Source organism: Drosophila subobscura, chromosome J, assembly GCF_008121235.1.
Source record: "Drosophila subobscura isolate 14011-0131.10 chromosome J, UCBerk_Dsub_1.0, whole genome shotgun sequence".
NCBI classification, from domain to species: domain Eukaryota; kingdom Metazoa; phylum Arthropoda; class Insecta; order Diptera; family Drosophilidae; genus Drosophila; species Drosophila subobscura.
In genome coordinates this window covers 8,874,653-8,899,076 of record NC_048532.1, presented here as the reverse complement: position 1 = coordinate 8,899,076, position 24,424 = coordinate 8,874,653, and the positions used below count along the sequence as shown (strand labels likewise).

Sequence of the window (24,424 nt, the reverse complement as noted above, 5' to 3'; positions counted from 1 at the left end):
TTAAGATGGGATCAGCGAGATAGCCGTCTCGCGGAACAGGTTGGGCATATACACATAAATTTATATCTGTTGTGGAACTTGTGCTTAAGTTTCCACTGCCTCGCTATTCCCTACGTTTTTGTTGCTGATTTTGTATCTTGCTTGCCCTCAAAAGTAGGCAACAGTTTTATGGCTTTAAGATCCTCCTTAAAAAGTTTGAACTTGTGGGTGTGTGTGTGTATGTGCTTGTGCTTGATGGCTTTCAAAGAATGTTTTGTATTTTTTAAGAAGTCAAAGATTTTATGGAGGATGTGGCTCAAATAAATTAAATTTTCTCTTAATACGAGGGTCAGCCGCAGGAGTGGTGCCTCTCTCTTACTCTCACTCTCTATCTCTGTGAAGCCTCTGTTGACTTTTAGTCGAAATTACTTTTAATAGATTTATCCCAGCATCAGCTTGAAGTTGAATGTATTTAACACAGATACACACCCACACAGTGACACCGAAGCGGGAGAGGCAGAGCCACTGGGCAGTGGCACCTATGGCCATAAATATAAATACGTTTAATGGTTACACCAAATGCAGTTCCTGTCCTCAGCTCACTCTCTCTTTATAGCACTTTCTCTGTCTCGCTCTCCCTCTCTTGCTGTGCTTGTGTGTGTGCGTGTGTTTTTGTATCTGTGTGAACTTCGACAGGCATGACGTTGATAATATCCTTGCACATGTATGACGTTGCTTCTGCTGCTGCCTCGGCTGGTTATCCTTGGTGGCAACAGAAGGTGCTGCCTGCCTGACTGCCTGCCACATGCAACAACAACAACAACAACCATTGCTTGTTGATATTTTATTAGCCAGAAAAAAAAGACTCAAACACAACTAACGACTTTTTGTATTCTTTTTGCGTGTTTTCCCCTCTCTGTTGCTTTGTTCGATTGCGATTTAAAAATGCTAAAAATATCCGGGCAATGTTGCTGTTGGGGGCATAAGCATGGGCATGAGCATGCCACACACTGGCAATAGCAACAACAGAAAACAGGGCCAAAACCGGAGTAAAACAAGTCAACAATATAACATGGAATCTCGACACGACTCTCGCTCGCGTTTCAAGTTTTTCCATCTATTTTTCTCGCTCTATCTATCTCTCTCTTTCTCTCTCTCCCACTCTCTGTGTGTGTTTCTGTTGTTTTTGTTTAATGGCTTTTTTTTCCTCCTAGTATATGTTTTCGTTTTTTATTCGCGCCTCCACCTACACCGCGCCGCTCTCCTGCCTGTACCACTCCTGCCTCTAAATGTTGCCCCGACTGGGTGCTGTCTGTGTTTTTGTGTGTGTGTTGTTATTGCTGTTGTGTGGGTAAATATGTGTTAAGTGCGTTGGTATTTGCTTCGTCCTGCACACCCACCAAAAGGGTCGCCTCCGCCTTCTCCCTCTTCAGACACACACACACACACAATCGCATTCCTTTAGCGCCCATCATCACAGCTGCTCGGGCATTTTTCAACACTTTTTTTTTGTATTGTGGTCCGTCTCCTCTTTGTTTTGTTTCTGCAACACACACTGTGGCAAGTTTCTTAATTCGATTTTGACTGGTGGTTAATTTTGCATTTAATGCCACAAATGACAAACGAATCACATCCAAAAAAGATACAAGAAATATCGCCCGATTTGTGTGGCTTCACTGGGCTAGAATGGAGAGCTGCGAATTTCCATCTATTTTTGGGCGGTTCGCCGTGTCCGTTTCCAATTTCATTTCTGCTTTTTTTGCTCCTAATTTTCCTCGCGTTTCTTTGTTCCTATTTTTCCTATTTTTTTTGTATTTTTTTTACTTTTTTTGTTGCGTTTAACTTGTGTGCTAAATTATATGGCCTGCGTCAATTTCAGCCTCTGCGTGTGCCACAGCGTCTCCTCTCTGCAACTGTGTGTGTGTGTGCCACAATCTTGTAAAAGTGTATATGGGTGGATGGGTGTGTGTGTGTGTGCCCCTATCTATGTGTTTGTGTATGTCTCTGTGTGTGTTGCTGTTTTGTAATTTGATTTCTTTTTGCCGCCCGCCTCCTGCTGAGGCATCAGCCACACACAGCTTCAACATCAGCTTCAGCTTCAATTCCTTTGCCTTCGATGATGATGCTGCTGACTGATGCTGATGATGATGATGATGCTTGCTGCTGCTGACGCACTTTTCTTTACTTTTTCGCTTTTCTCTCTTTTTTTGTTGGTTACTTTTTCTGTGTTGTTGGTTTTGAATTTTGATTTGTGGGAATATATTAACAAATTTTTGATTGGCTTTCGGTTTTGTTGTTTGCTTTTCACTTGGCGCGGGCACAGAACCACACAGAAATACAATACACGGGGTACACGGTGCACGGTTTTGGCTGCGTAGATTTTTTCTTTTCGCGGACTTGTGGAAAACTATCTGCGTCTGACTATTGCTGGACTGCGACTGTTCTGGCTGGACTCGTTCCTCGCGTTACAGGAAACTCTATGGGCTGAAGGCGCTACCATGCACAGCTCGCGACGACGTTCCCGTTCTGACTGATTTTCACCACGAAGCAGCAGAGTAGCAGCAGTAGCAGCAGCAGCATCATCAGCCAGAGGCAGCAGATGGAGCAGTAGCAGCCAGGCAGAGAGAGAGACAAAGCTCAGAGGCTTCGGCTCTGCCTCTCTCTAGCTTTTGTCGTGCTTCCAGCAGAGTCTGACTCTGCTCTCTCTGCCCATCGCCCCATTTCGTGTGTACAGCTCAGCAGCACAGACACGAAATCGGGTCACTTCGGGCTATCCTTCGGCTGAGCTTCAGCTTCGGATTCAGGCTTCGCCTTCGCGTGCTCCTCGGCTCTTCCAGCACGAAATTGTTTATAACAGTTTCGTTACAATTCGTAGATTGTAATGCTTCTGGCCCTGGCTTCGCCTTTATTTACGTAATCAGCAAAAATCAGCAAAAGCTTTTGCAGCATCCACACGCTCTCACTCCCTCTCGCTCTGTCTGTCTCTCTTTTTTTGGCGGGAGTCACATGGGCTGGCTGTGCGGTGAAAAGCTAAATACCAAAGCTTTCAGGCTCTTTAGGTCAGCTTTAAGAGCGAAAGGTACAGGGAGAGATTCAGGACAGAGAGCGCAAAAGAGAGAGCTGTGAAATTTGTGGGATGCCCAAGCATAATTTACAAATCAGACGACGACAACGATGACGACGTCATCAAAACCAAAATGCAGTTATAATGCACTCAGCGGTTGGAGCGGGACAAGAGATATATCAAGAGAGAGTATAGCTCTATATAGAGCAGGAGGCAGCGAGTGAAGCGAAGATAGAGAGGGGTAGCAAGAGCGAGAGAGAGAAAGAGCAGTGGATGGAGAATGCTGGAGGTATACAACCCGTGTGACAGCTGCCAGAGGGCGAGGCACAATCTCAAAGGTGTTTAGTCAACATGAACAGCAAGCAAGCAAGCAAGCAAGCAGCAGCAGCAGCAAACAACGACAAACGACAAACGACAGCAACGACAACAGACAGCAACAGCAACAGAAACCTGAAGTTATGTGCGGTAGGTCGGCCGCAGCTAAAATTAAATTTATTCATTGTTGTCTTTGGGAGAGAGAGAGAGAGAACCGAACGAACACTTACAGCAGATGCTTTGGCAGCAGCTGTTTGTTGTTGCTGTTCGCTTTTGCTGCTGCTGCTGCTGCTACTTCTGTGTGCACTCAGGATTTGGCTCTGGGGCGTATTAAAGCTTTTACAAATCGTAAGCATAATTTATTTTGTTACAACTTTCGAGGCACAGCCTGGCCCTGACTGCCTGCCTGCCTGCCCCAAGCAAAGTAGGAGTGGGGCTGGCTGCTGGCGACATTGTTGGGTTCTATTGTTGGGGAAAGAAGGATAATGGCATGGTTTTGTAGAGTAGAGTACTCGTAGAGTTTTTGGGATTAATTTGTAACAGCTTTTGTGGTGGGAGTGTGGGTTTGTGTCTGGCTGCTGCAGCAGTTGATTGAATCAGATAAAAAGCTTAAATATTTGATTATCATGAGGTAAACCTAATTATGTGGTTTATCTGTTGTCCTGCCACCCTGCCCCATAAGTAGGCTATAGTTTGTGTGTGTGTGCCTCCCTTTTTTATTGGCCAGCCAGCCAGCCAGCCAGTCAACTCTGTTACTCTGTTGCTCTGGTGTCAGAGTCATAAATCCACAGACAGGCGTTAAATCGTACCCCCAAATGGCTCGCCATAAAGTCAACACCTCAAAAACTCAAATGTCACCCCAGACACCCGCAGCGTTTCCCTCTCCCTCCCCATCGACACCAACCATCCCCGCATAGAGGCAATCACAACAGCACAAAATGCTTAAACACGCTCAAATAAGTCACATGGCCTGTGCCACGCCCACTCACACACACACACATACACATACAGCCGCAGAAACACAGCAGCACACAGAACACAGTCACACAGCCATAGACACACGAACGAATCGTAAAATATAACGCATACGCAGCGTTGGCCCAGTCTCAGTCCCAGTCCCAGTCCTAGTCCCAGTACCCAGTCCCATGGCTGGGCATAGCAATAAGAAAATGGCTGTGGAAATATGTTAATAATGAGATGTGAGCTAAGCCGCTGCCTAGCTAAATATTATACAAATACACATGCATCACACAGAGCAAGAAAGAGGGAGATAGGCAGAGAGAGAGAGAGAGCGAGCGAGAGGCAGGCGGATGCAGCCAGCGGAAAAGTCGGAGCAGCAGAAAAAAAAAAAAGCAGAAAGCAGTGTAAAGCCTTGCAAATCTACATAAACTCGGTCAAGGACACTGCAGCTGATGCTGAAACTGAATCCGACGGGGCTCTATGCGAGAAGATGGCAAATGTCGGGCGGGGGTTTGCTTTATGCATAGAGAGGAGATGTGGGATGTGGGATGTGGGATGTGGCGTGCCACCCAAATTGCCTTTAAATATAATTATTTTCCCTTTATGCGACGTCAGTGACAGGGACACTGAAGGATTGCTGTTTGGGCCTGGCTTCACAGGCCTCACAGCCATCACAGGGGCAGCATCCTTCTGCTAGCGACATTTAAATTTAGACGCACGCGAACACACACACACTCACGCAGATACAGTGGGCACAATAGACGACCCAAAACATTCGGCTGCCGCAGCAGCAGCAACATCCTTCGTTTCGCATCCATTTCGCTTGTAGATACGCAACCAGATAAGAAAAGTCACTTTTATGACGTCAGTAAACCATTTTAGACCGTTTCTCCCTTCCTTAGCCCACAGCCCACCCTCCTACAGCATTTTGCACATTCTGTTTCGGAGCGCGCGCAAATGTCGGGCAGGCATCGAAACAACAATAACAGAGCGCACGTCGAAAGGTCTTTCTCTTAGATTCTCTGGCCAACAAAAAGCTCTCAATCTTTCAATTGCTCGCACGCTCGCTCTCTTCAGCCACTATCTCTCCCTCTCCAGATACTATCTGCCTCTCCCTCTCTGTCTGTCTGTCTGTCTGTGTGTTCGTTTCGTGCCATCTATTACCATAAAATCAAATCACAACAATAACCATAACCGTATAGCCCAAAGATTTAATAACTGTGATTGGGATTTGAAAAATGAATTTTCTTCCTCTCTCTGGGATTTTTCTTTCGCCGCAGTTTTAGGTGAGATTATTTAATGGTTTTTCCCCCAGCCAGGCACCCGGTCCGCTTGTAAATGTAATTGAAGTGGAGGTAAACACAATCTTTTATGATTTTTTGTTTGTTTTTGGGTTGGAAATATTGAAAATTGTATCCGGATTTGTGGTGTGATGAAAATGTTTAGTCATATAAATGGAATGGAATGAAATGGCAGATAATAAAAGATTCAGATTCTTCATTCTCCCTGTAGCAGCCACAGTGCCGCCCATCCCATTTATCCTATTCCAATTTGTTCGATGAAATTCAGTTACCGCAGGAAATCGGCATTTTGAGCATTTTTATAATTTCCGGTCTTAAGACTCTCACTCTCTCTCGCTTTCTGTCTCTCTCTCATCGTTTGTTGCTTAATTTCCGTCACCTACAAAAACAAATCAATTTGGTTGTCGGATCCAGATGGATGGATGGATGGATGGATGCCCTATGGGTGGCATGGCATATCCTTCCTCCCTTATTACAGAGGGTTAGCAGCAGCGTCCCCTGTCTCCTTGCGCCTCTCATAATTATCCCAAAAAAAAAACTGTTGACATTGCCGCTTCAATTTGGTTTGATGTCAGTTCATTTTTGTTTACGGGATACGCCGCCGCCGCCGCCGTTCCTTTGGACGGACTGCTTCTGGGCCTGGCAGTTTCTAGGCCAAAGCTCTCCTGCGCCTGAAATGTGAGTGAGGGCCGAATGCCGAAAGCAACACAAAAAAAAACTGACAGCCTCCTGTCCAGCTTTCTCTCTCTTTCTCTTTTGTGTTGGAGGATTTGGGTTTGAGGGAGCTGCGAAAAGCTTCTCTTGCGGCTGTTGGCGGCATTAAATACAGCCAAAAGTCTGCGTCGCGTCGCGTTGCGTCTCTCTCGCTGTCTCTCGCTTTGGGTCTGGTCTGGGAGAAGTGTTTTGAAATCCAATTACCAGCGCAAATTTAATTTGTTGCTGCACTCGAGGAAAAAGTTGGCAACTTTCTCCCAGCAGTACCCCCGCCGCCGCTGATAGGCTATGAAAATTGTTTAGCTGCAATTCCCTACGTCTAAAGCCGTCTACGGGCGGGGGCGGTATCAGTGCCGCCGACACAAGAGATTCCGGCTGGCCCCAGGGCAGCGGCATCACTGGGCATCGCATCATCAAGTGGTCACAGAAGAGAGCGGGAGTAACAGAAAGCTGGAGAAAGTCGGACGAAGAGGGATAGAGAGAAGGAGGGCGAGAGAGAGCGAGAACGGAAGAGCCAACGCGGGTGCAAAAGTTTAATTTGAAAAAGGTTTTCCTCCTTTTTTTGCTTTTTCGTTTTCGTTAGACTTTTGTTTTCCCTTTCTGGCTATTTTTTGTTGTACTTTTTTTTGTAGGTTTGTTTTATTTTTATTAATTTTGTTTTCACTGTTGTTTTTGGGTGGCCTCCCTCCCGCTCCCTCTCCTCTCCTGTTCTGGAGGTGTTGAATTATGAGGAAAGTTCATAAAACTGGGTCCTGGTAATGGAAATGTGGGGTCTGGAGTGCCTAGGTCTGCCCCTGGTTCTGATTCTGGTTCTGGTTCCCTAACAATTTTATAAGCCAAATAAAGCCATGTTATGGCCGTGGGCGGTTACAAGTCGCGCCTCGATCGACTAGCACGTGGATTGTGCATGTCCTCCTGTACACGCCCTCTCGTTATATTTGTGGCGTGAAGCGAATAACGTGTACAGTTTGGGCAGTTTAGAGGTGTTTTCACCCCAACACTTGTTGTGTTATCTCAGCTAGAAGTAGCCTAAATGGGGTTTCATGTATTGGCATTGCATTTAGTTAGCTTGAGACTTTTTTTTAGGGGAGCTTTCAACCCCACACTTGTTGTGTCTGCTGGTTAGACCAGCTAATTGCCTAGAAATTGGCCTGAATGATGGCGCAAAAGGCGGAATCAGAAAATATGACTTGCCACATTTTTTTTTTTGTGGGCAGCATGGCCTGCCCTGCCCTTTCGATTAACCTTTTTAATGCTCTTTGGCTCTTTGGTGCTTTGGCTCTTTGTCTTTATTTGGAGAGCGGGCAGGCGTAGGGTCTTTTGGGTATGCAATATTCATAAAAAGGTCGCAATTTCATTTCGATAAATTTCTGCTGCTTGGACTATGAACTATGAAGCACAGCGTCTAGTCCTATTCCTAGTCCTAGGGGTCCCTTTTTTTCTTCTTATTTCCATTTCCACTGAGCCAACAATTTAGTCTGGCCAACAATTTTCTTTTTCCTTTTTTATTGTTGTCGATTATTGTTGAGTTTGCTGCTGCTGCTGCTGCTCCTCCTCGTGCTCGTATTTGCCCAATGCCCAGGCGCTTTCTATTGGTCTTTCACTCCAGTGCTATCTGGGATCTCCTATCCGTCGTCCCCCAGCCGACACTGAGAGAAATGCCTGACTTTTAATTCTAATCGAACTTGATTGGTGGGTGCTCAGCTCTGGCTGTGGATTTTCTGCGACTGTAGCCTTGTGGCATCTCCAGTGCCAGCTACGGCTACGGCTCCAGCTGCTGCCACCTAATTGTTGGCAATGCGAAAACTGAGAACTTGTCTATGTAACTGGAGCGGGATGCCGTGGCTCTACTACTCTGCCACGCTGCCTGCCACATTGCCTCTGGCTCTGCAGGCAAATAACAATTGCTCCACTGACAGGGGGCCTCTTCTGGCCAGAAGGCTCTACATTCTCCACGACCATACGATTATAGAAGGCTGCCTGCCTCCCTGCCGCGTTTTGACCGGCAGCTTCGTGCAACTTGAAACTATCCTGGGCACTGGAGAGGCGTGACTGCTGGCCAGCCGCTGACTGCACAATGGGGCCATAATTTCAGAGGGGGAATTCTAGTCCGATTCCGAATCCGAGTCATAGTCCGAGACTGGACGCTTAAGCACAATGCCCCACTAAATTACAGTTAATGTTTATTTCTTTCCCCCTCCCCCATTGCCTGCTCCTTCTCTGTGGAGATCCTCCTCTTGGAAACTCGTTCTATCTCTCTCACTCTCTCCTTGGCTTTGTTTACACATCTAATCTCTCTCTCCCTGTTTGCAGTGAGAGACAGAGAGAGAGAATCCTTCGAATGGAATGCTAGCTACTGCATTTCGATTGTATCTTTTGACTGGCTCTCCTGTCCTGGCTGTGCTCCATGCTCCTAGTCCTTTTCCTGCTCCTGCTCCTTCTCTCCGTTGCCTTTTCCCTTCCCTTAGACCTAGTCCTAACTCTGGTTTTAGTTTTCCTTTTGTTTTATACCATTTTTCCTCTCGTTGCGTCCTTCCTCTTTTTCGCTTTGGCTGTGGACAATGGTTTATTGAGTTATGGCTTGCATGCGGATATCCGCTTTTCTCTGTCTCCAATACACACACACACACACACACACACAGAGAGAGATATACACACAGACACAGTGTCTGCCACATTTATATAACTTTGCTTATTGGCTCCCCATTGAGGTGTCGCCCCGAGAGTTAGCTGCGGCACATATTCCCCCCATCACCCCGAAAAACAATAAATTAGCAACATTTTCATGTTCCAACTCATAAACTGCATACAATTTTCCATTGGAAATTTATCGGTTTCTTTACTTACCACCAACTACCGCACATTACCCCAGAAAAGATTGGAAAATTGTTGAAATTGCTTACCTGAAATGAAAAAACAAGAGGAAATGGATTGAGATTTTAGTGTGTTTGCTAATAAATATTAATATCAATATTTTATTGGAATCAACATACGCCACTCACGCAGGGATATATTCAAAAATGCAAAATGCCACAAAATAGGTAATTCAAGATACACTTATGCACACACGCACACACAAATATGTGTGGGTAGATTTCAGATAAATTTCAATTTGATATTCTGCTACCAAATGTTATGCAAATCGAATTTTCTGTACGAAAATCTATGGCACAATAGTGACAACACTTAATTGCCACAAAACGAAGGCTAAATCCCAGTGTGAAATATGCATTTTATTTGATTCCTAATGTTAGTTCGCTTTGCAATGTTTAACTAAGTGGCAGAAAGTCTTTCCTAAACCTTGTTTCGAATAAGAATTGAGAGATATTCAAAAATACCCACTTAAAGTTACAAATTATCCTTTTATTCTATCTAAAACCTAACAAGAGAAAAATCCTAACACACCTGGAAGCCAATTCCTTTAAATCGAAGTTGTCAATCGATCAAAATTGTCTTAAATTTATTTATTTTTCTGTATTTTTTTTGGTTCAGCTTTCGTTTTCTTATTGCATTTTGCCACCCACCCAATCAACGCAAATTGAAAACATTCACTGAACATTTTCCATAGTTTTTATTTGAGTTTTCTTTAGTTATTTTCTCCTTATTTTGCTCCTCTTCTGCCTCTGTCTGGTCGTGCGCTCTCCCTCATTAAGAACTTTTATTCGGGACTAACTCAATCTCGGGGCATTTCAATTTCAACTTAATTTCTCAACTTAAGGACCTAATCTGCCGCTGTCATTGTCCTTAATTGTTGGGCCAGCAACAAAGCAAAAGCTAAGCAGCTAAATGGAATTCAAGTTTTCGAGGCAGGGCGGCTACTGGCTACTGGGGCTTGGGCTTGGGTTTGGGGGCCAATTTAGTTGATGGCTTTATGCCATCACTGACTGTGTCTCTGCGCCGTCCCAGTCGTTGCTTTTTCAGACATTTTCATAAACACCTCAAAGGACGTTTCCTTCCTGTCCTCAAAACCAACCGCTTGGAATCAGAGACAGAGAGAACATTGCTTTACTTATAAAAAATGCACAAAATGTAGTTGTCACATTTAATTATATTCATATCTTTAGCCCCATAACCCCCGCACGGGTAATTCGAGAGGGGGAAGCGGGGTGCTCCACGTACCAAGGGGCGCGGCATTTCTGCCAACTGTGCGAAAATGTACAAAATGCTGAACACATGCCAATTAAGGGGGAAAAACGAACGGAACGGAATGGAATGGAAAATCCAGCGCGAAGAGAGGTGCCAAAATGAGGCCTGAGAAACTGCCGAAGCTGCCGCATGCCGCTGCTGCTGTCGAGAGGTGAAGAAGGTCGAACCACCCTTCAACCCGTCTTCACCAGTTTGTACCCCTTTTGGGGTCACACCTGTTCGCGGGGGACAGGATTCTGGCAGCCTTAAAATGCGCGAATGCCAAAACGACATTTACATGTTACACACAAAGAAATGCGTGGCAGGTTCTGCGTACTCTGTGGCAGGTTCTAGGGGTGTGTGCACTCATGTGAGCTCCACCCACTAGCCCACTACCAAACACCCCACCCCCCATGTAGTTGTGCGTTTTTTGCACATTTTATTATTTTTTATGAGTGCGCGAGCATAATCTTTTGACATGGGAGGCAAACGGCAACGAAACGAAACGAAAACGACATCGTTTGCCATTTCAGGAAGGAAGAAATCAAGGAGCGCGCGTGGAAAACCCAGGAAAAACCCCAAGAACCAAAAAAAAAAAAATGGGAAAGAAAGGGGCAGGAAGGAAAAGGAAGGAAAAGGAAGGAAGAGAACCTGTCGAAACACAGGGCAAATGGCTGCCAGGAAGCGGCTTTTTATTCGGTTAACTTGATTTGCACTTGAGAGTGAGACTCCGGCTCCTGCCTCCTGCCTCCAGCTCCTGCTCCGAGTGTGTGGAGTGTTCCATATATCCTGGCTGCTTCACCCAGGTAACCCTCATCCTGCCACCCAATTGTTCATTGATGTTTCTTTTTAACTTTTCTGTATGATATCATCTTACGTGGTTTTGTTCGTGGACTCGTTTCTGCAATTGAAATGAATTCAGACCCCAAAAATATATGGTACGAGCACATCTTTCCGCTGGAGTTGTTTTTGTTCGTATAATTTGCAAATCGCAAGAAAAAACAAACATTAAAGAGAAAGACAGCTACAGGGAAAACTCCTTTTTGAGCTGAAGCATGTGGAGGAAAGTTTACATTTATTTTCCCATCATTTTCAAGGCTTGAAACTTCTGTTGGGTGCTTAAGAGTGCTGGAGAAAAGTCCTGGAGGAGAGTGAAAAGTTGTGTAAGTGTTTTTAAATCCCTTTCAAAGGAGCCCAGTCGGCAGTCAGGCGTCGAGTGCATCGTTCACCAAGTCCTTGAAAGGCTCTAAATTATGCTCCAAAGTAGCTTTCTCTCTTTGCCTCTCTCTCTCTCTCTCTCTCTGAATATCCAAGGTGTATCCATGGACAATTAATGAGACCCACACTCGGCTGTATAATCAGGCACTAGTTCTGTGCGGGGAAACTTTAAACCATTCATCTCTGGCATCCCTCAGGGGAAATGCGCTTAAATTTCATAAGCCTGCTTTCGGAATCAGCTTTTGGCCACCGCAAAAAAACAAAAAATTACACACACACACCCAAAAAAATAAAGGGGACACTCCCTGAGCTCTTGGCCATGTGTCGACGACTGCCACATATGCAGCAGAACAGGGGCATCAACAGCAGCAGCCAAAAGAATTATCGAGAAATGAAAATGAATTCAAGGCAGCATCACCATGTCCCGCTCGCCCCCACTCGCTCTCCCTCTCTCATCTGCCTCTCTAACGTACATATCTGTACGATAGGTTTCTCCCCGCCCTCTCTTTGAACTCGGTATTTTTTTTTTCTGCTGTGCGGGTGCGGCTTTTGGTACTTGGACAACTTTTGGCTCAAGGCTTTTAGCATTTCATAATGTCATTTGGCAGAGAAGATGGCAGCAGCAGCAGCCACCACAAGCAGCAGCGGCAAAAAAAAGGGAATGAAATGGCACTGAAGCCAGGCATTGCCTGCAGTTTATACCTCTATACTTCATGACAGATCCGAACGAGTACCAATGTGGTGGGAGGTACTCTGGATTTTAGCCTGAAACCATGCATTCATGTCTCCCTTTCTATGGAATCAATGGTGGTCAGGGAAACCCTTTATCTGCAACACCTATCACTAATAACTTTATCGAATGAATTTGCACCCAGAAATGGTTTTAATGAGCATAAACTTTACCCTTTTTAAATGACATTCCATTTGGGTTGTTAGTGTTAATGAGTGCAAGTACTACGTAATCAACCAACGAGTGGGAGCTTGAGCTACAGCAATAAATATGGGCAACATAGATGACGATTTCTAGTCAAAACTTGCCCAGATTGATAAGTGTAACAAGGTTGATTAATTGTCCAAGTCTTTGCACATTTACCGCTAAGAGAAGCTGCATCTACTCCACCGAGAAGAAACCAATTCCCATCTATAACTCCACCATCCATCATGATAAATTCAAGTCCCATACGATCTCATATGTTTCCCACTGGCTGCCAAGTTGGGAGGTAAAGTTCTGATGACAATTCCTCCTCGCCTTTGGCCGGAGTATCAAGAGCTGTCCAACTATCCGCAGAAGCAGCAGTCGAGCAGCAGCCGAAGAAGATGAAACTTAGTTCCAAAACTTTGCACTAGAAATACGTGGCAAGAAAAGAATAAAAACTGAGACTACAACTGAAGGAGAGAGCAGCTCGGAGCGGGTTGGTTGGCGGTGGAAAAGAACTCAGTTCGTTGGTCAGCGGCAAATAAGAAAACTGTTATTTTTGTGTCAAATACTTTGGCCAACTGTCCCACGTCCAACTTTCGCTGACAGCAGCAGACCTTCAGCAACCCCTCCACACCTCCAAGAACGATTTCTAGTCTGAGTCCGAGTCGTCCCCTACTGTGTCCCACCCCCACAATCTTAATGCACTCGCTGCAAATTAATATTGCAGTTTTTCTTAGCCTCCGCTTTTTCGCCCCCTTTTCCATAGTTTGAAGATGGCAAACTTTTTGCTGAAGAGAAGCTTGTAATACAAAAATTAGTTTCTTCACTTATTGAAATGTCAATGGAATGTCAAGCGTCCTCCTCCGCCTCCGCCTGAACCTTATCCTCATCCACAACCTCTTGCTTCTCTTTGGCCAAATTGTAATTTCCACGTCTGGAGCATCACTCGAGTTGAACCTTTTTCATTTTTTTGTTGTTCGCTGGCAGCTCTTCCTTTTCCATCGTGGCCTCTTTCGTTTTTTTAGCCCCTGCTGTGCGTCAATTTGCTTGAAATGCTCTCGGTGCCAAATGATTTAGCGTTCCACTTGCCGCACACCTGAGGGCGGAGGAGAAGTCACACGAACAAAAAGTTTGCCGCTTTTGTTTTTGCCCCTGTCTCAGCCTCTGTCTCAGTCTCAGCTGTTGGGCTGTGCGCTCATCAATTTGCCCTAATGATATCAGTGGGAAAGGCGAAGCAAAAAAAAGGTGCGAAAATGAAAATTAAACAAAATTAAAAAGGGAATTCCCCTTTGGCTTTTGAAAGAAAAGAACGAAACGGAACGGAACGAAACCATCTATGATAAGAAAATAAAGCTAATGAGCAAAACAGGATGAAAAAACGAGGCGCTGGAGAAAAGAGCGGAAGAGGGGAAGTGGCGGCCAAAGTGGCTTATGTGTTTACACAGTTTTTCCTTCCTAATCTCCCCCCGTTTCCTGTTCTTAGCCTCTAATGAATGTCAGCTTTTCTTACTTTGTTTTTCCTTTGCCATCTTCCATTTTTTCTCTGTTTTTTTCGGGGATCCCTTTTGGTGTCAGTTGGGAAAAACCACAAAGTCGCATAAATTAATGTCTTGCCACGCATTTAAAATGTGTTCAATGTTTTTCCCGTCCCTGCAGCTTGTGGGTCGGTAATTAATCAATTTGATTGATCATTCGAATGGGCCCCCCGAGCGGCTGACATTCTCCTGAAACAGCCATCCTCTTAAATGTCAATATTGTAAATATTTAAAGTACTTAAATTATGCAAGCTCATTAAGCCAATTGAGTTTGAATTCGAAATGCAGAAGTTGTAATCAATAGGGGCAACCCCCCCGCCCCACCGTCGCAGGAGCGGCGTGAAAAAGTTTTCCATTCAACTGGAAAAATAAAAAATGGGAGCGAGAAAAAAAGTGAAGAAAACTTTTGCCTGCCAAAGTGTCAGAAAAAGTTAGGATCGTGGAATGCGCACACACAATGAGTGGATGACAGTTTAGTCAAATTATATTATCAGCAGAAATTGTTTGGCCAGGGGAAACTATGTACGAATATTCTCTGCGCCATTCAATTTTTGGTGTCCACAGATTTTTGCATATTTTTGTGCAAATAACGAGGGTTCATGGGGTGTCCATGTCGATGATGACGACCTGCCTGCCCAATTTGTATCAAAAATGCACACAATTAAAAGGGGGAAACACACACAAACCCACAGTCACACAGTACCCCCATAGCCCGTACAAGACTCTCCCATTACAGGGGGGGGTGTGGAAGGAGCGAGGGGTGATGGCTCGTAAGAAGCTTAACAGCCGCCTCTTGCCTCATTTCCACATTGCCACATCCTGTGAACAGGGCAAAGCTTTTAAATCCCCTGGCCATACGCTCTTCAACAACTCCTGTGGCAAAGTGTTACTTAACAGAAAAGCTTTCACGAAGCTTTCAGCGGCATGTTAATGCAGGCAGGCATCAGCAGCAGCAGCAGCAGGGCGATTTACATTATTTAAACACTGTCCAGCACTCTTAGCACTCGACTCGTTTGCTCACACAGCGGCACAGCAAAATACAGTGGAGACTCGCTAGGGATCGCAAAACGGAGGCTAATGGCAAGGGGTTTTGATTGGGAACTTAAGGGTTCCAACTATGCCGAATCTCTGTCTGCTTTCCTACATATTTCTTTTAAAAATTCATCTATCATCATTATCATCATCATTATTTATCAATGGGTTTCCTCTTTGGGGTCAGGCAGCCATACAAGCGAAGCGCACAAATATCGCTGCTGCTGCTGCTGCTGCTGCTGCTGCTGGCGGCACCACCAAACACATTTGTAATACAAAACGTGTCTGTCTGTGCGGCTTATCAAAACACAACATCTACGCACACTCACACAAGCACGAGAGACACTTTCTCTGAGACACACTTTCCCTCGCACACACACACACACACAGTCGTGGAGAGGCAAAAGAAAACGTGGTTTCCGCTTAATCGCATTTTCCACTATTTTGTGTTTACTTTTTTCCCCATTGGTCTTTGGGTTTTCCCCTAGTTTTTCTATAATTGAAAGATTTGTTCGCATATCACGCATACGCCATGTTGAGTGCCATTCAACAACAAAACACTACGCATACGCACTGTGTGCGTAGGCATTTTGCACTGCCATGGAATGGGAAATGGAGGTGGGGGAAACTGCTTGAAGCGGGTCTTATGTGGGGATTAACAAAGCGTTTAATCGCAGCTTGACACACACACACACACGCGGCACAACACAACACACGAGACTTGGGGGAGATTTCCTGTTTGTTTTTGGGACATTTACTTGCTTAACGGGCCTCCGGCTCTCCTTGTTTTTTTCGTTGTTGTTGTTGTTTTATGGTTATTATTATTATGGCTGTTGCTACAAATTGTTGTTGTTTGTGGCTCCCAGCGCTGCTGCTGCTGCTGTGGATACTTGCTGTTGCGGCTTCTGATGTTCACGTTCTACAAAATTGCAATAAAGCGAATTTTTCCACACATTGCATACTTTTGAGCGTCACACATACACACACACAGCACACACGCACGCACACATACATAGAGTTTACACGGAACAGAGAGAGAAAATTGCAGTTACTGCCACTGCAGCTCCTGCCGCCGCTCTGTGGCTCCTGGCTCCTGGCTGCTCCTCGTTGGCTGGCTGGCTGGCTGGCTGAATTTTAAAACAATTTTTTATACACAATTTTTCATTGTTGCCTCCTGTGCGGCGGGGCGGGTGTGAGCGGCCGTGGTCGACAGGATGCGGCTGCGGGTTCGTTCGGAAACTTCTTGCTGCGGCAGCTCCTCTTATTTTTTTCCAGGAGGTGGCAAGTTTTCCCACTGAGTGAAACTTTATTTATTGCAATATTTTCGTAAGTTGCAAATCTGGCACGGACACACACTCACACAGACAGACACCCACACGTGTGTGGATGGGGCATACGCACACGCTACGCAAACACACAAACACATACACACACTCACACATACGTCGCTCGACGAGGCACATGAAATTTCGAGTTGATTATAAAACGACAGAGCAAAAGTTGGCGCAACACTAGCAACACAGAGACAGCAGCGCAGCAATGACACACACAGCGGTGGCAAGCGGAGCGGAGCGCAGACGAAGCCGAAGCTGAATCCACAAGCATAGAAACAGAAGCAGGCAGAAGCAGTGGCAGCAGCAGCAAGCGGCGGTAGCACCAGCAGCAGCACAAGCCGCAGCCGAATCCCGAAGCTTTCGCAGCTGGAAGACTGGAAATGCATTGCCGAAGCTGCTGTGGAGAGGCTGTGAGGACTAAAGCGCATGCGCCGCCGCAAGAGAGCTGGAAAAGCCGACTGGGATGGGAGAGAATTTGTAAGCAATAAAGAGAAGAGCCAGAGAGAGATTCTGTGTGGGGTTCTCTCTGGTTTGTGTGTCAGTGTAACAATGGAACGAAGTCCATTACAATTAACTACTGAGCGAGCGAGCGACTCCAGCTTCCTTTCTCACTCTCTCCATCTCTTACACTCCTGTGAGAGTCGCACTCGGACTCCAAGAGATACGAAGAAGAATGTGGAGGCTGCGGCTCATTAGTGTCAAGGCGATATATAAATTTGGCATTAACAAGACAAGATTTCTCAAGTATGCAATTAATATGCATATGCATATGATACTCTCTTCCATTTGCCATGTGCCATGAGCCACTTGCCACGCCCCACCTCTTACATGGAACGACGCTTAGCGGCCATCATCATTATTATCATTTATCATCTTGTTTCTGAGGGACTCTTCATCATCGAATGAATCTCAGGCTAAGCATGGGACTTTGGTTTACAAAAAGAGAAAGTTTTTCTTTTTCGCCCCATCATCCTGTTGTTTGCTTAGAAGTGTACGTGGAATGCTGCCTCTGCTGCCTACAGATACCGGGGCTACTGGATGGATACTGGAGTGGGCTACGGCTGTGGGTTGTGGGGATGTGGGGTTGTGGGCTGTGCTGTGTGTGTGTGCAGTTTGTTTTTAATCAACGTGTAACTGGGTCAGCTTTGGGGCTGCAACTAAAAATATCATTTATGTTGCAGACAAATGCGCCAGTTGACTTTCCCATCTTACGTTTTTTCGGCTTTGAATATATATTTATACACTCGCACTCATATAGGTACAGAATATACACACACACATACATTTATACATCTGTATAATTCCTACATTCAGATCTAACAGGGGCTCTTCTGTTAGCAGTTGCAGGTAGAGGAGTTCTTGCTGCTGCTGTTGCCACTCTTGCTGTTAGCCATGGTATTGCTCTGATGCTGTTGACCCAATTCCCTTGTCGCCTCGCTCTCTCACTCTCTCTCTATAAATAGCACAGATTGGAGGGTGTAGCCTCCCCCCTTAGTGGTGGCTTATGACGAATGTTCAGCATTTTGCAAAAGAAATTGCATTCTCAAAGCAAGGGAAATTACATTTCTGGTGGGAGTTTAATAAGAAATTCGAACTAAATGGGCCAAGCAGCAGCTTCCCACGGTTTCATTTCATTTCCGACTCTTACACTTAAAGATATCTTTGTATTTGCGTGTATTAAACACTCACCTCTGATGATGTTAAATAGCACATCCTCGAATCGGTGCTCTCAATCGAGGCCTGTTGTACAATTCCATAGCGTGACTCGCGATCGCTCAAATACTCCGATCGCAGACTATCCTGACGTATAAACTCGGCCCTAGAATGCACAATTAATGCCCAAGATTGTTAACTATTGTTTAAACGTAAAGGGGAGCTAAGCGAACACCCACCGTTGCTCTAGGGAATCGGCACGTGCACTCTTGTAGCCCGAATCGTTCAGGCTGCTGTCCTGACGCAGCGACGGCAAGGAGTCCCAGGGCGAGCGCTTGTGTCCGCCAGTGCCTGGCATCTGCTGGGACATCATGCCATGGCCCGAACCAGACCCAATTGTCGAGCTGCCCGAACGCCAGCCATCCGAATGGCGGAACCATTGGGCACGAGCCGATTCGCCAATGCAAGAGGCGCAACGCGAGTTGGAGAAACTACAGAGAAAGAGGTGAAGATTCAGTGAGTTGCATTTCACAAATTTGATAAATAATAAAGCATACCTGGCATTATGATCTGATAGATAGCCACGATCGCGTTCGCGCTCTCTCTCGCGTATCAATTCATTTCGATCGCTGTAGTAGCCATCTCGATCGCGATCACGCTCCTTGTCGCGTATCGAGGACAATGGCCGATGTGGCGGCAATGGCAAGGTCGAAGATTTGGCATTGGCTGCAGAGCGAAAGGTAAAGCAAACAATTAATAAGGATTCAAAGATCAAGATCAACGATCCTAATTGAAAGGCATTCCAAAACAGCTTGAGGAATGATAAAAAGCTATAGATATAGTTATGTATCTGCAAAAGAGATCTCATCGTGCAAGAGTTGGAATGGAACTACTTACGCCTACGTAGTGGATATGGGCTGCGTTGGTTCGATCCGGGTAGGCTTTCAGCGAATTCTGATGATGGTTTTATTGATTGTTGTGGATGTTTTGTGAGTAGAGGAGGCAATGGATGAGAGCATTTTGTTGGTGTTATGGCAAGGGATAGCATTAGGTTTAGTTATAGGTACGAAAAGATTAATTTAACATGAATAAATGGACTATTGATAATGGAAAAAAGCATGTAGAAACAATTCGCACAACAATTTCGAGTACAATATAGGGAAAAGAAAAACTATCTAACTTCTATAGTCCACTCACACAATCAACCCTCTGGTCTTAAACATTCTGTAACACACATTCTCTTTCCCATTTTTAATCAGATTATCCACTCAAACCCTTTCCGCTCTATCGAAAACACCTGACTTGATTAGGCCACTGACATGGGTTCTTCGAAACGGGTAACGACAGACAAATAACTCGACAGACAGGCTTGGATTGATTGACTGACGGACAGGCAGACGAAACATTTCGATTCAAAAGCTAATTAAGAGACGAAATTCAATTAGAAAAACGAAACACAAAACAGAATCGAACTTTCAGCTACACACAACAACAACAAGAACAGAGGAAATGGAAACCAAAACGAAGAAGAGCGAAGGGAGAAACGCCACGAAACCCTACTCACCCAGATTCTCCATGCTCTGGGAAAGCAAAGCCTCGAATGTGTGCAGGCTATAGGACTCGGCGTCCATGCCCTTGGCTAGAGTATTCCTTAGATGCATTTCATACTCCAAGAGCAGCCGCGAGGTGGGACTGCCCGGTGTCGGGGTCACATTTGGCGCCTGCTGATGATGATGTTGATGCCGCGCGGCTCGCTGATGGGCAATCGCCTGCTGCAGCTGCTGATGATGGGCCTGCTGTTGTTGTTGCTGCTGCTGCTGTTGTTGTTGCTGTGCCGAGGACTGCTGCTGGCCATAGGATTGATCCTGATCGGAATTGCCATTACTGGAACTGGGAGTCGTGGCATAGCACTGGTTATCAAACATAACGTTATCCGAGGGCGGCGAGCCCTCAATGCAACTCCGCTCTCGCTCCAGCTCCAAGTAGAGATTACGCGGCGGATAACCGCGTCCAATTTCATGCGAAGATCTATTTGTGGGTAAAAAGAGTGTCAGTGTTTAGCCGTCGAAGAGAGCTTTTCGAAGCACAAACACCCACCTTGAGCCGGAGAAGCGCGACGACTGACTGCTGGCCCGGCCCATTGTGTTGTTGTTCATGACGTGATGACCACCGCCCCCGCCGCCACCACCCATTCCCATGCCCATGCCCATGCCCATGCTCATGCCGTGTTGGTGCATGTGCTGGGGGCCCAGTGTCTGGGCCGCATTGGCATTGTAGTAGTTGTAGCGGCGTCGGCCCATCTCGGGCGAGGTGACGGGCGACTCGGTGCTGGGCATCGGCTTCAGCATACGCTTCAATGTGCTGGTATCCACATTCATGTCCTCAGTGCTCTTGGTCTTGCGGCGTGTATTGTTGTTTATTACATTGTGCTGGTGCATGTCGTGCGAGTGTGCGTCGCGTGCCTGTACAGCAACAGGGAAGAGAGAAGACCAATGAGTGGGTGAGTAATGGCCAGATTTAGCGGCTGAACATACCATATCATCGCCAAAGTCCTTGCTGCGTGTGCCCGTTGACTTGGAGGACGAGGTGCAGGTGCCCACATTTTGATGAAGACCGCCGCCCGCTTGGGTGCCCTCACTCTTGGACATATCCATGTCCATTTGGCAAGCGGCCGTATCGTCGCTGCCCACCTGAGAGCCCACATGATTTTGGGTGCACATATCCGAATTGCCACCAGCATTGCCCACACCGGTCACAACTACGCCCGGGGTATTGGTGTTGACCCCAGCATTGGCCACATCCAGTCGCTCCTGCTGTCCCTTCATCTGTCGTTGCAAAGTGTCTGTGTCAGGGGAGAGAAAATCGTGATTATTACAGAGAATTTATACATTTTTGGCTAGGGGATTGGCTTACCACTTTGGCTTACTCCTGGCCCACCGCTGGCCACATTGTCGTACAGCGAGGTGCTGCTTACAGCACTGGCCACCTTGCCGCTGCCACCCACCTGCTGCTGCTGCTGCTGATGGCCATCGACATCGGTGATGCGGTGCGAGCCAACGTTTCGCGGCAATGTGGATGAACCTGCAATGAGGATGGCGGATGAGTTTTGATGGGTGTGGGGATGCGTGGTGGAGTACAGGACTTGACGCCTATTTGCTAAAGCTCTGAGTGTTCATTCATCTTCAGACTTAACTTCAGATTTGACAGATTTTGTTTGCAGTAAAATCAAAAGTAACAGAGGAAATGAAACGTAAACTTTCGTGGGGGGCAGACAGAGAGAGCCGCTCATCATCGTGGTACTGATGATGGATGTGTTTGCTCTCTAGAGGACCTATCCCAGTATTTTTTGGGGGGTTGGTTTTTTGGTTTTGTTTATTTGTTTGTTGTGTGTTGTTTGCTCTCACCTCTAACACGTGGATCGGTTCTCAGGCGCGCATACTGTTCGGCGGACATGCAGGTGCATTGGGGCTCCTGGCGGACGCGCGACGGCGACGCCGGAGTGCTGAGAGGCTTTCGCTTGGCCTTCACCTTGCCCTTGCCCGGCGGATCCAATTTCAGCGAGTACGACGACGAGGCCTTTCGTGAAAATTTGAAAGAAGGCGACTGTAAAACGTCGCACTATCATTAGGTTAGTTGATTGGGGATTACAAGGTTCTGTGTGTGCGGTTTTCTCCTCTCTCTCTCTCTCTCTCTCTCTCTCTCTTTCTGTCTTTTTCTGTCTTTCTCTACAATCACTTTCTCTCGTTCTCAGATGGAGATCTTTGTGGGCACAAGCCGGTGGCCTGGCGAAACTTTCACTTTCTTGAGTTGTGTTTTTCTGTGTTTGTGTTTTTAGAAAATATCTTACGAGATCTACTTGCTGAAGAAGAATTGTATTTTGGGGTGCAAAAAGAAGGTATTCGAAGCTTGAGCTTTTGGTGCTTGAAGCCTTGATCTACGTTTTAGTTTAGGCATACAATATATATCTAGATAGTAAAAGCAGTTTTAGTAGTAGTAGTATTTTTAGTAGGAGTAGTAGTAGTAGCAGTAGTACGAGTAGTAGTAGAGTGTAGGACACAAACGAGCATATGTATATGACATAAATATATATACTTCTGAAATGTTCTCCTAGAAGTTGTTATTCTTCTCCTTTTCACGATGTTCAGCGCTTAGCGCCGCCTTAGTAACTGATTTGATAACTTTGATCTAAACATCGACTTAGCCTAACGTTAACATTTGCTTTTGATTATTGGATACTCTTCAGAACTCTTCAAACTTGAACTTTGCTTTTGTTTTCATTTATTATCTGTACTTCAACTTTAACAAATTTATTGTAAGCCATGTGCGTGGTGTTGCTGGAATATTTGCATTCGCATTCGTATTTGATTCGTTTTTGTTGTCTTTGTTGGGTTTCAGAAACCTCAATGGAAGCGGCGCGCCTTCAAGGCGATAAATGATGCTCCAAGAATATACTATATATATCTATATATATAACTCTGATTCTGATTCTGTTACTGTTACTGTGTCTATGCTTCTGTCTGCTTCTAGTATTTCTGAAACTCATTCAAATCCTCACTGGAGTAAGATGGTTTTTGATTTTGAAAAATTGCATCGATTCGTAGTAAACCGCCCACTTGCATGGGATCTTCGGATCGGGAGGAGCGGAGGATGCGGATTGGCTGGGCATGGGAGGTCGACGCGGGATCGGGATCGGGATTCGGTTCGGATTAGGGCTCGTCGGAAACGGATTGTAGCGGATAGGTAACGGTATTGTAGTAGAGGATACGTGCGATTGTTTTAAAGCGTTTTGCGTTTTTCTTTTGCATTTGCATTCCATGTACAAATTCCACAAAATTATTTACATTTCAATCATTGATCATCAATCAATATTTATGGGTTTTTCGTTTGTTTTCATTTACATTTTTTGTTTCGTTTTAATTGTTTTTTGTTTCAGATAATTTTGATATTTCGGTTCATGGGGCACACGTGAAGAAATGCAAACGAATCGAGTTGAAAAATATATTTATACACACATAAATATATATTTAGAGATAGTTAAATAAAAGTATTTGTTAGAGATAATAAAAACATTTCGAAGGGGATTGGGGACACGGGTAGAGAACGGATATCATATATATATATAGATAGAATATAGATTTTTCAGAGACAGTCGGTGGGAGGGTGTACATTCGGGGGTTTATTATAGGCGGTATTGTTGTTGTTATTGTTGTAGTTGTTGTTGTTGAGTTTTGGTTGGAGTTTTTGTTGTTTGTTGTGGGAGGGTGTTGCGTGTTTTATTTTAAATATATTTGTTAACATTTTATTGATATTGATTTGGGGACAGAGATATCCGTCGGTATTAATTTTTGGGTATATTTTTTGTTGGTTATTTTTGAAAATGTTTTCGAATTGAATGTTTCGTACGAAAATGAAATGCATCAAAAATGAAACATTTTTATTTGTATTTGGGTGGACATTATATATTTTTTGGGGGAAATATTGTATTTTTTTTGGCGTGTTTCGAGAATGATTTCGAAAAATGATTAGAAGAGAGAAAAAGAAATGAAAGAATATATAATATAAATATATTTAACAAATTTTAGTGTGTGTGTGTGTGTATGGCTGTGTGTGAGTGTGGTGTGTGTGTGTTTTGGTGTCTGTCTGCGTTTCATGTTCTCAGGATCGGATCGTTTCCGCTGTTGCATCTTCTCTCCATCGTTTCTTTTTTTTGCACATGAATGAGGAACATTGTACATAAATATACACAAATGGTCCCGAAAAGTCCTACGACTTTTGGTTTGAAACCCACCCAGAAACAGTGAAAAAGAAAACACACAAACAAAAAAAAACACTGAGAGTGAAAACGAGATTGGAATCTGGGGTGGGTGGATATAGTGGGTGGGCGGGTAGACACATAGAGCTATAAAAGTTTACAACAAATACAACACTCAGTATGTGTGATGTGTGTGTGTGTCGGTGTGACTCTGTGGTTTGATCTTATAGTAGGCACATGCCCGGTAAAGGGGATTTCCATTTGAATCTACTACGATTTATGTACACATATCTTTAGCTGCGATCAAGACACATTTTGGGTGACAGAAAAAGAATTACTTGGTGGTTTGTATGTGTGCGTGTGCGGTGGTGTGTGTGTGACACAGGGGAAAAGAAATAATATGAAGCGATACTAACGTATTTTTTTACAATGTAAGATACCTGCAACATATGATGCGCAAAGTAAGAAAAGAAAATGAAGTTATTATTAGACGCTAGTCCAGACAGTTTATGTTTGACTACTA

The 24,424-nt window shown here is 45.1% G+C and overlaps 1 protein-coding gene across 12 annotated transcripts in view; it reads right to left on the bottom strand.

Moving 5' to 3' along the window:
- The window catches only part of LOC117895018, a 95,672-nt gene that overhangs the window by 59,559 nt on the left and 11,689 nt on the right, over positions 1-24,424 (bottom strand). For 3 of the 12 annotated variants that reach the window (XM_034802386.1, XM_034802387.1, XM_034802377.1), the window contains exons 4-11: positions 21,554-21,752; positions 21,063-21,230; positions 20,684-20,991; positions 20,247-20,611; positions 19,714-20,177; positions 18,707-18,875; positions 18,389-18,640; positions 18,186-18,315 (exon numbers count right to left, since the gene is read on the bottom strand). In XM_034802386.1, the coding sequence (XP_034658277.1) occupies positions 18,186-18,315; positions 18,389-18,640; positions 18,707-18,875; positions 19,714-20,177; positions 20,247-20,611; positions 20,684-20,991; positions 21,063-21,230; positions 21,554-21,752 (2,055 nt within the window). Of the gene's footprint in view, positions 1-18,185; positions 18,316-18,388; positions 18,641-18,706; positions 18,876-19,046; positions 19,104-19,713; positions 20,178-20,246; positions 20,612-20,683; positions 20,992-21,062; positions 21,231-21,553; positions 21,768-24,317; positions 24,342-24,424 lie in introns of all 12 variants that reach the window. The other 9 variants (XM_034802383.1, XM_034802384.1, XM_034802371.1 and 6 more) reach the window with 7 other exon arrangements.